The following is a 13695-nucleotide window of genomic DNA, read 5'->3' on the forward strand; positions in this document are numbered from 1 at the left end:
CGTGAGAACCAGAGGAAGATATAAAAGATTAAAAGTGATGGTCCAAGTTTAACTGCGCCAAAGTGGACACAGATAAGATGGGTTACAGCTACATCTATATAACTACATTTTCATTTAAACACTATAATTTTAAACTAAAATGATCTCCATCCACAGTAGTTTGTTCACATCATTTATGAAAGGAACACTAAAATAAGCAAAAACGCAGTTTACACACTGAGAATAGCAAAGGGAAATATGACAAAAACAAAAGAACAGATTGTTTTGTTTAGAATGACGTTGAGGTGGAATTGTTGTTGACAGTATGCTGAGAATACAGACTGGGAGTCATGTCAGTGCTAGTACTGTGCCATTTTACAGGAATACTATCCAAGAGGTGCGAACAATGGGAAAAGTCTACCTGCACATCACAGATGAAATTTCAAAGGTAATAATTGCAATTAAACTTAAACCTGTAAGACAAAGTACAGACAGGCAATTGTAAAGAGCAGGATCCAATCAGAGAATGCCCATGTAATAAGCATGAACAATCTGCGTGTTCAAAACTCTGTGTTTTCACCTATCCACACTGCAACCCTGAGACAGCGTTTTTCAGAAAGTTAAAACTCTAGGAAGCGTTTTGAAAAAGTCTTGACAAAAGGTAAAAACAGAGACTAATGTTCTCATTTTTAAATGAAAACATAAGAGGACATAACCTAAGGTTTGAGAGCCAGAGGGCAATAAAGCAGGTCAAAGATTAGAAGAGTTGATCAAAATGTGATGAGAGGAGTTACACTGAGCTGAAGTGGACTAGTTAAGATGGAGTAAGGTATGATAGCCATTGGAGAATGAGGCTGGTTAATGATTATGAGAAATGAGCCAAGATGACCTGGGTAGAGTTTAGATAAGCTAAACTATACTAACTTAAGGCGATGTAAGGTATAATAAGGCTGGTTAAAAAGTAGGAGAGCTAGGATGAGTTGAGTTGAGGTTAACTAAGTTAAACTATACAGCGTTAAAATGAGCTATGCTGTGAGAGCCAGGGGACAATGACATTTATGAAAGATTAAAAGGAATGGCTGCGGTGGGCTGGCGCCGTGCCCGGGGTTTGTTTCCTGCCTTGCGCCCTGTGTTGGCTGGGATTGTCTCCAGCAGACCCTGTGACCCTGTAGTTAGGATATAGCGGTTTGGATAATGGATGGATGGATGGATGGACTAAGATGAGTGAGGAGAGTTTAAGTGAGCAAAAGTGGACACAATTAGGAATGGCTAATACCTGAGAGCCAGAGCAGTGTAAGACTGAACAAAGAGTGGGAGAGAGGAGCCAAGATAGAGTTAATGGGCCAAGATAACTGACCAGAGTTTAACTGAGTTAGAGTATACACAATTATATTTAGACATGAGTTGAGATGATCTTGAATGGGCCAAGTTAATGTGAGACAAAGTAGAATACGGCTGGTCTAAAATTAGGAGAAATGGACTAAGATGAGCTGTGTGGAATTTAACTGGGCTGAACTGGACACGTTAAAATAGAGTAAGGCATGCGAGTTAGAGGTGAATGAAGCTGGTGAAAGACTAGGAGAGATGAGCAAAGATGACCTGGATAGAGTTTAGATGAGCTGAACTAGGCCACTTTAAATTGAGCAAAAACAAGATAAGGCTGATCAAAGATTAGGAGAGTTTGGTGGAGTTGAGCTAAGTGGAGTTCAACTCTAACTTGAATGGCAGAGTAGAGAAAGGCTGGTCTAAGATTGGAAGATGTGGGCCAATTTGAGCTAAGCAGAGTTTAATCCAGTTGACTGGACAGAGTTAAGATAAGCTAAGGTATGAAAGCTGAGTAGACTACGGCTAGTCAAAGAGTTAGGCTAAGCTGAGGTGAATGGAGTTTAACTTCAGCTTGAAGGACAGAGTAGAGTAAGGCTGGCCTAAGATTAGGAGAAATGAGACAGAATGAGCTGAGTGGAGTTTAACTGAGATGAGCTGGAACAACTTAAGGTAAAATGAGGTTTAAAAGGCAGAGGAGTCAAAGGCTAAACACAGATTAGGAGAACAGATTTTAACTGAAGTGACATACAGTACACAGTTGTGTATTTGCAGTAAAAATTCTGGTGGGACCATAAGGACATGGGAGAGAGATGCTGTCACAAGGGCTGAAGAAAAAGAGAGAACGAGAGACAATGAAACACTTAGAAAGCAATACTTACTATTTTTGCATAACAGCACCATCTACTGGGTGATGGTGATGGAGTGCACTACATATCCTTAATGTAAAAACTCCTCTGGACATACATAAACTGAGCCAGAAGTTGAGAGCTGGAATAAAGAAAGGTTGCTCAGAGATTAGGAAAACTGAGTTAAGGCAAGCTAAGCAGATTTTCACCAATTTCAACTAGACAGACTAAGATAAACTATGATATGTAAATCAGACAGGAAAAAGACTGGTCTATGGTTAGGAGCAATGGCCAAGATGGCCTGGACAGAGATGAACTGAACTGCAATGGGCAGAGTAAATGTGAACCAAGGTAGAATAAGACTGTTTTAAGATTAGTGAAGGTGAATCTGGATGACCTGGGCAGAATTAAAGTCTGACATAGTAGAATAAAGGTGAATAGTCCATTCAGCCAAACAAAGCTCACCAGTCCTATACACTTACTTCTTCTAAAATCACATCAAGTCGAGTTTTGAAAGTCCCTAAGGTCCTACTGTCTATCACACTCCTTGGTAATTTATTCCATGTATCTATAGTCATCTGGGTGATAAAAAAGTTAACCATTAATAAGTTTTTAACTGTGTCCCCGTGTTTTTGATGAACTCATTTTAAAATAACAGTCTTGATCCACTGGACTAATTCCCTTCATAATTTTAAACAATCAGGTCTACTCTAAATCTTCTTTTGCTTAAACTGAAAAGGCTCAGCTCTTTTAATCTTGCCTCATAATTCATCCCCTGTAGCCCTGGAATCAGCCTCGTCGCTCTTCTCTGGACTTTTACTTGTGCTGCTATGTCCTTTTTGTAGCCTGGAGGGTAAAACTGCACACAGTACTTCAGATAAGGCCTCACCAGTGTGTTATAGAGCTTGAGCAGAACCTCCTTGGACTTGTACTCCACACAACAGGGCGCTATATAACCTGACATTCTGTTAGCCTTCTTAATGACTTCTCAACACTGTTTGGCAGTCGATAGTATCGAGTCTACAACGACTTCTAAATCCTTTTCGTAAAGGTGTACTTTCGATTTTCAGACCTCCCCTTTGTGTATTCAAACATAACATTTTTTCTTCTTGCATGTAATACTTTACATTTACTGACATAAAATTTCATCTGCCACAAATCTGCTAAAGCTTGTATGCTTTGGAAAGTCCTTCTATAATGATTTAATGGATTCCGGCAATCCACCTAGCTTGGTATCATCTGCAAACGTAACCAGCTTGTTACTTATATTCCTATCCATATCATTTACATATATTAAAAACAGCAATGGCCCCAGCACTGACCCCTGCTGGTCACCACTCTTAACATCGGCCAGTTCTGATGAGGTTCCTCACACCATCACCCTCTGCTTAATGTGTCTGAGCCAATTCTGCACCCCTCTAAAAACATCACCCTGAACTGCCACTTCTTTTAGTTTGATGCCCCCCCCACCCATGTGGCACCTCTGCTTTCTGAAAGTCCAGATGAATAATATCATAAGCTCCACTTTGATCAAATCCTTTTGTTGCTTCCTCATAGAATTCTAGCATGTTGGTAAAACACGACCTCCCTCTTCTGACCCCCTGCTGACTGTTCACTTAAACTCTTATACTTGCCATGTGTTGCTCAATCTTATCCTTAATAATTCCTTCTATTTATTTTCCTGTGATGCACGTTAAGCTTACTGGCCTATTGTTGCTTAGATCTGTCCACTCACTCTTTTTGTATAATAGGGTGATATGTGCCACAATTTTCCAGTCCTTCAGAATTTCCCCAGAGCACAGTGACTTCCTAAAAATATGCGTCCTGGGTTTATATGTGTAATCACTAGCCTCCTTAAGAAGTCGAAGGTAAATATTATCTGGTCCTGGAGATTTGTTTAATTTCAGCCTATTTCATCATAGCAGCACTTATCCCTCTACAATTTCCAAACCACTCAGTACCTCCTTAGTAGATCCATTTTACTGTTGGGAGGTATCCACTTTCACACTTGTGAAGACCTCAGAAAAATGCGAGTTTAGAGCATCTGCTATTTCACTGTGTGTATTTTTTAATTCCCCTTTACTAGTCCTGATGCACTTCACTTCCTCCTTGACTTTTCTTTTACTACCAAAATTCTGAAGGAACCTCTTTTGGTCGTCTTTCACCCTAACTGCCTTTTAGCCTCCCTAATATCCTTCTTAATGGTTGCCCTCATGTTCTCATACACCTTACGATTAGTTATTAGTCTTGTATGCTCTATACAGCTGCCTTTTCCTTTGCAGCTTCTTTTTCAAGGCTTTATTAACCCATTGCAGAGTTTTTTTTAGTTTTCTACTAATTTCAAATTTAGGTGTGTACCTGTTTTGTGTTATATGTAAAACATTTTAAACCCGTTCCATTGTTCCTCAGCTGTCTCCGCACTTAAAATCTTATCCCAGTCTCTTCTACTTAGACTTTAGCATTTCTGCTCAAAATTTGCTCTTCCAAAGTTAAACTTAACAGTTTTAGGCTTAGCATCTGCACTCTTCCAAAACAGTGTGAACTGTATTAAATTATGGTTTAATCACCTCTACACCCTCAATTCTACCCCGATTATTACAAATTACTAAATCCAGACAGGCTTCACCCCACACTGGTGCTTTTACATACTGTGTTAAAAAACAGTCACAGATTACTTCTAAAAACTCCTGTTCTTGTGCTCCACTGTTTGCAAGATTATCCTGTTTAATATTCAGGTAGTTAGAGTCCCCCATGACTATAATATCCCTCTGTAAACTTGCTTTTTTAAAATTACTGAAAAGATGTGTATTGCAATTACTGTCTGCATCGGGTGGTCTATAGTACATTCCTAAAATAAGACATCTTTTCATAATGCTTTCCAGATGAAGCCCCGTGTCCTCACTAAGATGGGGCTCATCATCCAACTGAGAAGGACTTGAGTTTAAATTTTGTTTGATATAAACAGCACCCCCACGTCCTATTCTGTTCTGCTATCCTCCCTGACAAATGTGTATCCTTCTATATTTTACTCATCTCTGTCTTTATTATTTAGCCAGGTTTTTGTTTTGCTATAATATCATAATTATGCTCCGTTACATACAATTCCAACTGACATGTTTTATTTTTGATACTTCTAACATTAAGGGGAGCTATTTTTAATGTGCTACTCATTTTAGTTTTGTATTTAAACATTGGGTTAGAATTTACATTACTATTCATTTTTATTTTTACACTATTATTTGTTCCTCCAAGTATAGATCTAAACCTGGACTGTCCTAAACTCCCTGCCCCCTCCATTCCCTAGTTTAAACAATCCTCAACCAGCCTCCTCATACTCCACTCCAACACATTGCTGACCTTCCAGTTCAGACGTAACTTGTCACAGTGGTACAGGTCCATCTGTTCCAAAAGGAGTCCCAATGCCCCATTGGGAGAGACAGAGTCGAAGAGAGCTGAAGAGTTTGAGATAAGATGGGAAGAATTTAACTAAACTGCAGTGGGTAGGATTAAAAGGAGCTAAATTAGGAGAGGACAAGTTGGTCAGGATGATCTGGGCAAAGTTTAACTGAAATCAGCTGGGCAGAGTTGAGATGGGCTAAGATATGAGAACAATTCTAATTTCCTAATTTTTCCAAAACACCATCAATTTGAGTTTTAAAGTCCCTCAAAGTTCATAAAGTCCTACTCTTGACCACACTACTTGGTAATTCCATGTGTGTATGATTACCTGTATAAAGAAAAACTTTATAACATATGCTCAGGTTTTACCCTTAAAGAATTTTGAACTGTGTCCCTGTGTTCTTGTTGAACTAATTTTAAAGTAATAGCTGGGATCCACTGCACTGATTCCTGTCATAATTTTAAACATTTCAATTACGTCACCTCTCTATCTCCATTTATCTAAACTGAAAAGGTTCAATTCCTTCAGTCTCTCACTCATAGCTCAATCCTCTCAGGCCTGGATTCAAGCTAGTTACTCTTCACTTGACTTTTTGTAGCCCAGAGACCAAAACTGCACACAGCTCTCCAGGAGAGGCCTCAACAGGGTGTTATAAAGCTTAAACATAACCTCCCGAATCTTAACCCTAACCCTAATCCTTGACTTGCAATCCTCACAAACTAGACAGTAACAAGTCAACTATTACCACACCACCACGATCTGATCAAAGTACTGTACAGGTACTTTTGATGTTGAAACATAAGCAAATACCCAAACTGTCAAAAAGATCCACTGCGTTGAGTCTTATAGGACAAAGCTTAAAAAACAATAAGGAACTACTTAAGTACATTGATGTTATGTAGAATGCCCAGTGGGGACCTTGGTGGAGGAGTTTTGGCCTTGGAACCACTGAAATATTTGTGTTTTTTCTCCAGCATCTCGCCCCAGAGTGTTTTTTTTTTATTTATCTGGCATTCCTTGGCTATCTGACCATAGCAACAGACTTCTCATTATAGACTTAAAAATGAATCTACAGTATGTAGGGACTCTACTTTACCTATAATTTGCATATCTGTGTTATGTAAGTATGTATTGATTCATTCTTATTTGCTATTTTTGGTATGTAATTTATTCATTCTTATTCTAATTTATTTTTAAATAGTTTTTCTTTTCTTGCAACCTTTTCTTTAGCATCTTATAAAACACTTTGAGCTACATTTTTTGTATGAAACTGTGCTATAGAAATAAATATTGTTGCTGTTGTTATGTACTTTAAATTTCATCAGCCTCAACTCTGCGCAGCCTGTATAATTTCCACCTGTAATGATATGTCTGATTCTATACTATCTACCCTCCTCTTAGTTTATTAACAAGCTTTTTATGTACAGTATATTCCTATCGAGATCATTTACAGTATATACTGTGTCACACACATGTGCATGAGAGGCAGCTAAAGGGCTTGAAAGGATGTAATTACATGCTGGACCAGGGGTTGGAAATGTTCGCTGATCGTTTCTCTCTTTCGTCTACAGACCAGCCGAAGGAAATCCCGCCTGAGCCTATAGACGTCACTTCCAGTTCCAGCTGTTCCTGACATCACTTCCTCCAGTTCACCTATATAACCACCACTATTATTTTTGTTACTCAGTTTTGTTTTGGACTCCAGTCTGTAAAGACATTTTTTTGTTCAGACTACTTATTCCAAGTATATGTGGTGCCTACCCCAAATCTTTTTCTGATTCTTGTTCTCTTTATTTCCACAACTATATATTAAAAAGAGCAGCACACCACTTAGAACGTCACTTAATTCTCAAGAAATATCTCAATGTTTATTGTCCATGGACAGGTTCACTGCCTGCCTAGATTATTCAAATACCTGTAGGTCTGCAGACTTTATACAGTTGAGTACTAAGTTATTAGGACTTTTTCCTACTAGCAGGAGATCCAAATCAGTTTAAGAGCCACAAGTACTTCTCACTGAATGACAGGTCTCTTTGAATGTATTATATCATTCAGTATCAACAGCTTCAGTGTTATACTCAGCTTCATCCTGAACCTTCAAATTGTCAGTCTATCACCTAATGAACATTATCACAGTATGTTCCTACCTCTCCATCTAAGATCTGGAGGTCTGGTCACATCTTTAGAACCTCATGGCTTAATTACTACAATTCAATGGTCTTTCTGCCGAGAGACCAATGGCAATTCAGAGCACTGCTTTGGGACATCCAGGCTAGGAGTACAGGGGATAGGATGAGTAGCTTTTGATTGCTCAAAGTGTGTTCTTTTTTCACACATGGGAACTGAAAATCAGTGGGAATTGACGACAGACAATAGAACACAAGGACAAAAGACACACCCAGTGAGGTCCATGACAGAAACAGCCAGGCCGATATCATCTTTGTTATATTATCCTAAGAGAAAAGGTTAAAGGGGACCCAAAAAGGGGCAGGGGCAATTCACCTGGGGCAAAGATACAAAACAGGACTCAGCCCTGCATTCAATGGACTGTTAAGACTTTAATGAAGGCTTGATGATGAAAGTCTTTCAGACAGTCTTCTAAGCTTGGATTATACTGGCTGATTAAATAAATCCAATTTTTTTTTTCAAAACCATGGAATGGATTTGGCATGAGTTCTCTTCAACATCGTCAGAATGTCCCACACAGGTAACAGACTGAACTGTGTTTAGACGAGTATTGTGCAGCGTAAAATGAACTGCATTGAGTTTAATGTAGTTGAAGTGGTAGTTGAATTAACCGGCAGAAGTGACAGTAAACACTGAAGAGTAGGCCCAGGAGATGAACAAAACCAAAGACTTACAGTATGTCTGTGGGCAGGCTAAGGTCAAACACAGAGAACTCAAAAACGTACCAAAACCAAAACATGATCCAAAACTCAAACTTGGGTAACAAAGAACTGAACACCCAAATTTGGTATTAGTTCAAGGACCACAAACAACTTTGAGAGTGAATCCAGAATTCTGGATGGTTTTAATGTCGTCACCTTGATGCCGTCATCTGGTGCGACTTCCAGTTACCACCCCCTAGCAACGCATTGTTTCATCTAGTCAATGGCACCCAAAATTCATGACACCATAACATAAACAAAAAGTATGATGTTGGAGAATGTAAAATAATAAAGAACAAAATATAACTTGATAATACTATAATATTAAGACAAAAAATATGAAAAATATGATATTCATAAGGTCTACAATATGAAAAATAGAACAATGTAGGAGAAATTTTACTAATGGAAAAATATTAGCAAAACCAGTTCCCAGCTCTAAATTCATGACAGAGATGAGCTTCAATGAAAGTGACGATGTGGTCCAGATGGGGCTGCACTTAGTGGAGAACCAAAACATGACTAAAGATCTGAGGGCTTGAGCTTAGATGAGTGGGGTCTGTTTGCACTTGGGCTAATGGAAACCACATTGGGATTAGATATGTTGGGTGAAGAGAACCCAATTCAAGACTGGACTGATCTAAACTGGGCTAACACTGGAGAGCTTTAGCTTAGCAGGGCCCTGTTAACTATAAAGCCTGGCTAATCTGAGATCAGTCAGGATGGGTCTAACCTGTGCTAAGTGTGGAAGAGTCATGTTGTGCCCAACTGCACCAGGGCTGTTTAACCATTGTGAACGCCATGCTGATTGTTCCTGCGTCCTGACCTGAATGCCAAGACAGGAGGCCATAATGAAAGGGCAGCGATGAACTGGTATCCTGAGTGGGATAGAAACTGGTTCCTTACCAGGAAGGGATGATGTAATGGAAGGGTGAGGATGGACTGGCATACTGACTGACATGGGTGCTGGTTCCTTGCCAGCACAGGAGGCCTACTGGTAAAGACAGTGGGTGGCTGTTTCCCAGAGCCATGTTCTTCCTCTGCGTATATGATGGCAGCATTTAACCAGTGGAACCGCCTTATGGATATCAGCAGAACAGGCTAGGAACTGCAGTCTCATAGGACAGCCCTCAGTGTTCTTGGGTGCCACCAGGGGGAGCAGCAGGGGAACATTATATCTTTTTTAAAGTCTCTCCATCTGACCCAGAAATGCTTCTGATGTGCAAGAAAAAAGCCATCCCTAGAAAGTGTGCCAGTCCATCACGGCGCCTACTGATGCACACAGAACTAAACAGGCCATTTTGGGACATCTGATTAACCTAACAAACATTTATTGGACTATAGAAGCAGAAGTCACAGAGAGATTTGGAGAACTTGTAAAGTCTTCACAAACAACCATCAAACTTGGGATTTGAACCCAGGGCACTGAATCAATGAGATGGCTTAAATGATTCCTACTCAAGAAGTATGGTCGAGAGTAACAAGAATAGCTGTCATATGGCCAATGACCGCGTTCAGGATACTGCAATTGTGAGGTGGCAGAGCTACCCACTGTACTGCCACATGCCAGCTTTATTGTCTTTAATGCCACTGATTCAGTGTACTTTTCCTATGGCACATTTTGATTTTCAGGGTGACTTTGCTTTCTTTTTGAGCCCTTCTGTTATTCTGAATTTTTGACAGTGACATGTGGCCCTTCTCACTAATGTTTCAGGCCCACCTTGTTGAGGGATGCAATTAGGCAAGCAGTGCACCTCTGTTTGGATACACAATTCTAAGGCCAGAAGTGCCCACTGCGAGTGGGACAAATAAGACAAGCAGGTTAAACTGAGCCCATCAGTCTTAAAGAGTACAGCTCCCGTTTTACTGCCTAACAAGAGGATTGACAGAAGGGTTCTCTGATCCGCCTTGTGAGTTGACCCCAGGTAATAAAACATGAAGGCAGATCCAAACATCAAGATGGTGACCACATGTGTTTTGTTTGCTTCCCTAGTACTAAATGACCAAGTTGAATTGCAAGAGTGTAAAGAGAAGAGATGTAAAAGTAATAGAAGGCCCATGAGCCCAGATGATGGAGGTGACAGAGTGGCGTTCTAAGCAGAGTTGGAGGTAACCTGGCAGAGCGGATGTGACTCTTGCAACACTGCCACATCTTGCTCGCTTTCTTCCTCCCCCTCCTTCTCTTCCTCCCTCCCTCTCTTTCTTATTTTTAAAACTTAACAGGAAACTGCCTCATTCACACAGGGGCCACAAGACGCACAGCTGTACAGCAGGAGCAGACGCAGGGATGCCGGTCATCCTGGGTGAGGCCCGCATTTTGACCTCTCCCCAGTCCATCGTGCGAATCCTAGAGATGCTGTTTGGATGTGTGACCTTCAGCCTGGTGGTGTCAGCTGAAAGCAGCTTTCTGAACAAAGGTCCTCACTGGTTCCTGTGCATGTTCAGTTGGTGCTTCTTCTTCGTGCTGACTGGCCTAATCCTCTTGGTGGAGTTTGTGCAGTTTCAGAGCCTTGTGCCACTTTCTTGGAAAAATCTACCCATCAGCATGGCTTTCTTGGGCGCCCTGATGACCTTGAGTGCCTCAGTCTGTTTCCCACTGTTTGTGATCAAAGAAAGCTGCTTTGAAAGATCTTCCTGCGGCCACTTGGTCAGTGCCACCATCTTCTCCTGCTTCAGCTTCCTGTCGTACACAGCTGAGGTCTACATGACCAAGGTAAGAAGTGAGGCTCACAGTGGCTACATGTCCACCACCCCTGGATTTCTCAAGGTGTTTGAGGTTTTCTGCAGCTGTATGATTTTTGTCAGTGTGGACAGAGAGGTGCTGGACAATCTGACGACCTACCCACTCTTCTGGTGGAGTCTAGTGGTTTACAGCTGCTGCTTCCTCATGTCTGTCTGCACTATTGTTGTTATGCTGGGCGAATGCACTGGGCGCTGCCTTGTCCCCTTTGACAGGATCCTGGCAGCCTTCAGCATGTTATGTGTCGTCATGTATGTCACAGCTACAGGTTTCTGGCTTTGGCACCTGGTGAACCCACAACAAAAAGAAAATCCCCAAAGCCTATGGAGAAACAGTCTGATCATCACCATCATCTCCTGCCTCAACCTCCTGACCTACACCGTGGACCTGGCCTTCTCCATCAAGTTAGTCTGCTACAGGACTTGAAGTGGCATTGTGAGAGGACAAACTGATCACTCAAATTGACATTCAATGGAAAGGAAGTCAAAACCAGTTATCACTTTGGATTTGAGGCCTGCTAACCATGGAGAATTTTGATTCATCTCTCTTAATGCCTCATCAAGGGGCCACTCGGTCATTAGGCTGAAACAATGACGCTTGTCAGCAAAATTCAATAAAAGTGTCTAAGTTTCACTTCCACACACCCACACATGCAGACACACAAACAAGCTTGTATGCTCAGTCACACACACACGTCAGGTGCATGCTTCCACAGACACTGAAACGGACAAGGATTGCTTTGCTTAACGAAGACAGCCTCGAGATCTTTGGACAGACCGCTGCATCTCTCTTTATAGCTCCTGCCTTAAAAGTTGACTACCACACCACTGTGAGAAAACAGTAGCTGTTAGCCATAAAGCTGATTTGCTGCTCTGATCGGAAGTCCGTGGGACAGCAGCACAGGTGCATCATGCTGCCACAAATAGAAAAGTGTGCTGCAGACTTCCTGATGTGGAAGATACACAGAGCCTTACAAGAAGGTCTAATATGGCTAGTACACATCTGTCAGATTTAAATTCTGCACTTCTCCATATGCTGGTGCTTGACTCATTTAATACAAGTATTTTGCAAATGTAAATTACCCGGTTGATGTCCAGTGTTTTCCTTAGATCTCAGTTTTTTGTTGTTTTACCTAGTTAGTTTGATTCTGTCTAACTCTAGCGTAGTCCGACATAAACTTGTGCAGTCTGATTAAGTCAGGCCTGGTGCAATGAACCTGTCTTCTCAGCTCTGTGTTCTGAGGCTTTAACTCATGCAGAATTGCTGATCATCATAAATGAACTCACACAGCCTGATCCTATCAAATCTCAAAATTGTCCCACATAGGGTAGTCCTGCAGGATTCAGTATGATGCGTTAAAGTCCTGTTGTTCTAACTGTGCTCAATAGCACCTGACCCTGTCAGTTCCAGGTATCCTGTTGCTACATGTAAATCAGCTAATTTCATCAAACCTTGAAGTTCTGAGACTTGATTATGTGTGCTATGTGATCCTGCAAGATTCTGGTGTCCTACAGTATTATCCATTTAGTCCTTAACTTTTCCTGATTTGTGTCCAATGTATCCTGGGATAGTCTCCATCTACTGTACCTCATGACCCTATCCTGGATAAGTGAGTTAGAAGGATGGATGGATATTTCACAACTCTCAGGTTGCCCCGCAGGTATGCACACGGGAAATCCAACAAAGGAAGGCTGCCACCTAGCACACTGGGAGAATTTATAGCCCTGTTAGGTGGCATCCCCCTGTACTTCCATTATATGGGCCTTCCGGCCGGGAAGAATCCATTCATCCCATTCAAGAAGCCAGTTCATCCCTGCCTTCTGTTACATAGTCTAATCCTGTTACATTTACTGCCCTGCACCTCCAGTCTGTTGCAGTCTTTTCCTGTTAGGTGTTGGTATTTTCCTGCTTTATCACACTGTAATGGGATCTTGTTATGTGTTCGTTTTTAGCAGCCTTACCCACTTGTTGTCTAAACTAGGGTGTTCCCAAACCTTTTAAGCTAAGGCTTCTCAAAACGTTACACCATCTAATAAGATCACCTCCCCAATAATATAAACCCAATCCTGTGAAGTGGGGTATGATCTTGGATCATGGTTACTGCTAACAGTAATTGCACATCATGATTTTGGATAATAATAATAATAATAGTAAAAAGCCACTTTTATATAGCACCTGTCCTATACCAGACATATTAATCAAACTAGAACAAAGTATTGCATATGTGATCAAATGTGGTGTGATATCATAGGTCAGATATGCCTAGAGGGGGCTGGGTGGTCTCATGGCCTGGAACCCCTGCAGATTTTATTTTTTCTCCAGCCGTCTGGAGTTTTTTTTTTTTTTTTTTTTTTCTGTCCTCCCTGGCCATCGGACCTTACTTTTATTCTATGTTAATTAGTGTTCTCTTATTTTAATTCTTACGTTGTCTTTTTTCTCTTTCTTCATCATGTAAAGCACTTTGAGCTACATTATTTGTATGAAAATGTGCTATAGAAATAAATGTTGTTGTTGTTG

General features: G+C 40.9%; 1 protein-coding gene across 1 annotated transcript; it reads left to right on the top strand.

Annotated features, from left to right (window-relative positions):
- Positions 1 to 10686: 10686 nt before the first annotated feature.
- LOC114664433 (myeloid-associated differentiation marker homolog) lies at positions 10687 to 13045 on the top strand. The gene has a single exon (XM_028818516.2). It carries the CDS (start codon positions 10726 to 10728, stop codon positions 11602 to 11604), a length of 879 nt encoding a protein of 292 aa, XP_028674349.1. The 5' UTR covers positions 10687 to 10725; the 3' UTR covers positions 11605 to 13045.
- Positions 13046 to 13695: the final 650 nt, after the last annotated feature.

Source organism: Erpetoichthys calabaricus, chromosome 14 (genome assembly GCF_900747795.2).
Source record: "Erpetoichthys calabaricus chromosome 14, fErpCal1.3, whole genome shotgun sequence".
NCBI classification, from domain to species: Eukaryota; Metazoa; Chordata; class Cladistia; order Polypteriformes; family Polypteridae; genus Erpetoichthys; species Erpetoichthys calabaricus.

Excerpts from the sequence above, each read along its gene's own strand:
- LOC114664433 (XM_028818516.2), top strand. The coding sequence starts at position 10,726 with ATGCCGGTCATCCTGGGTGAGGCCCGCATTTTGACCTCTCCCCAGTCC.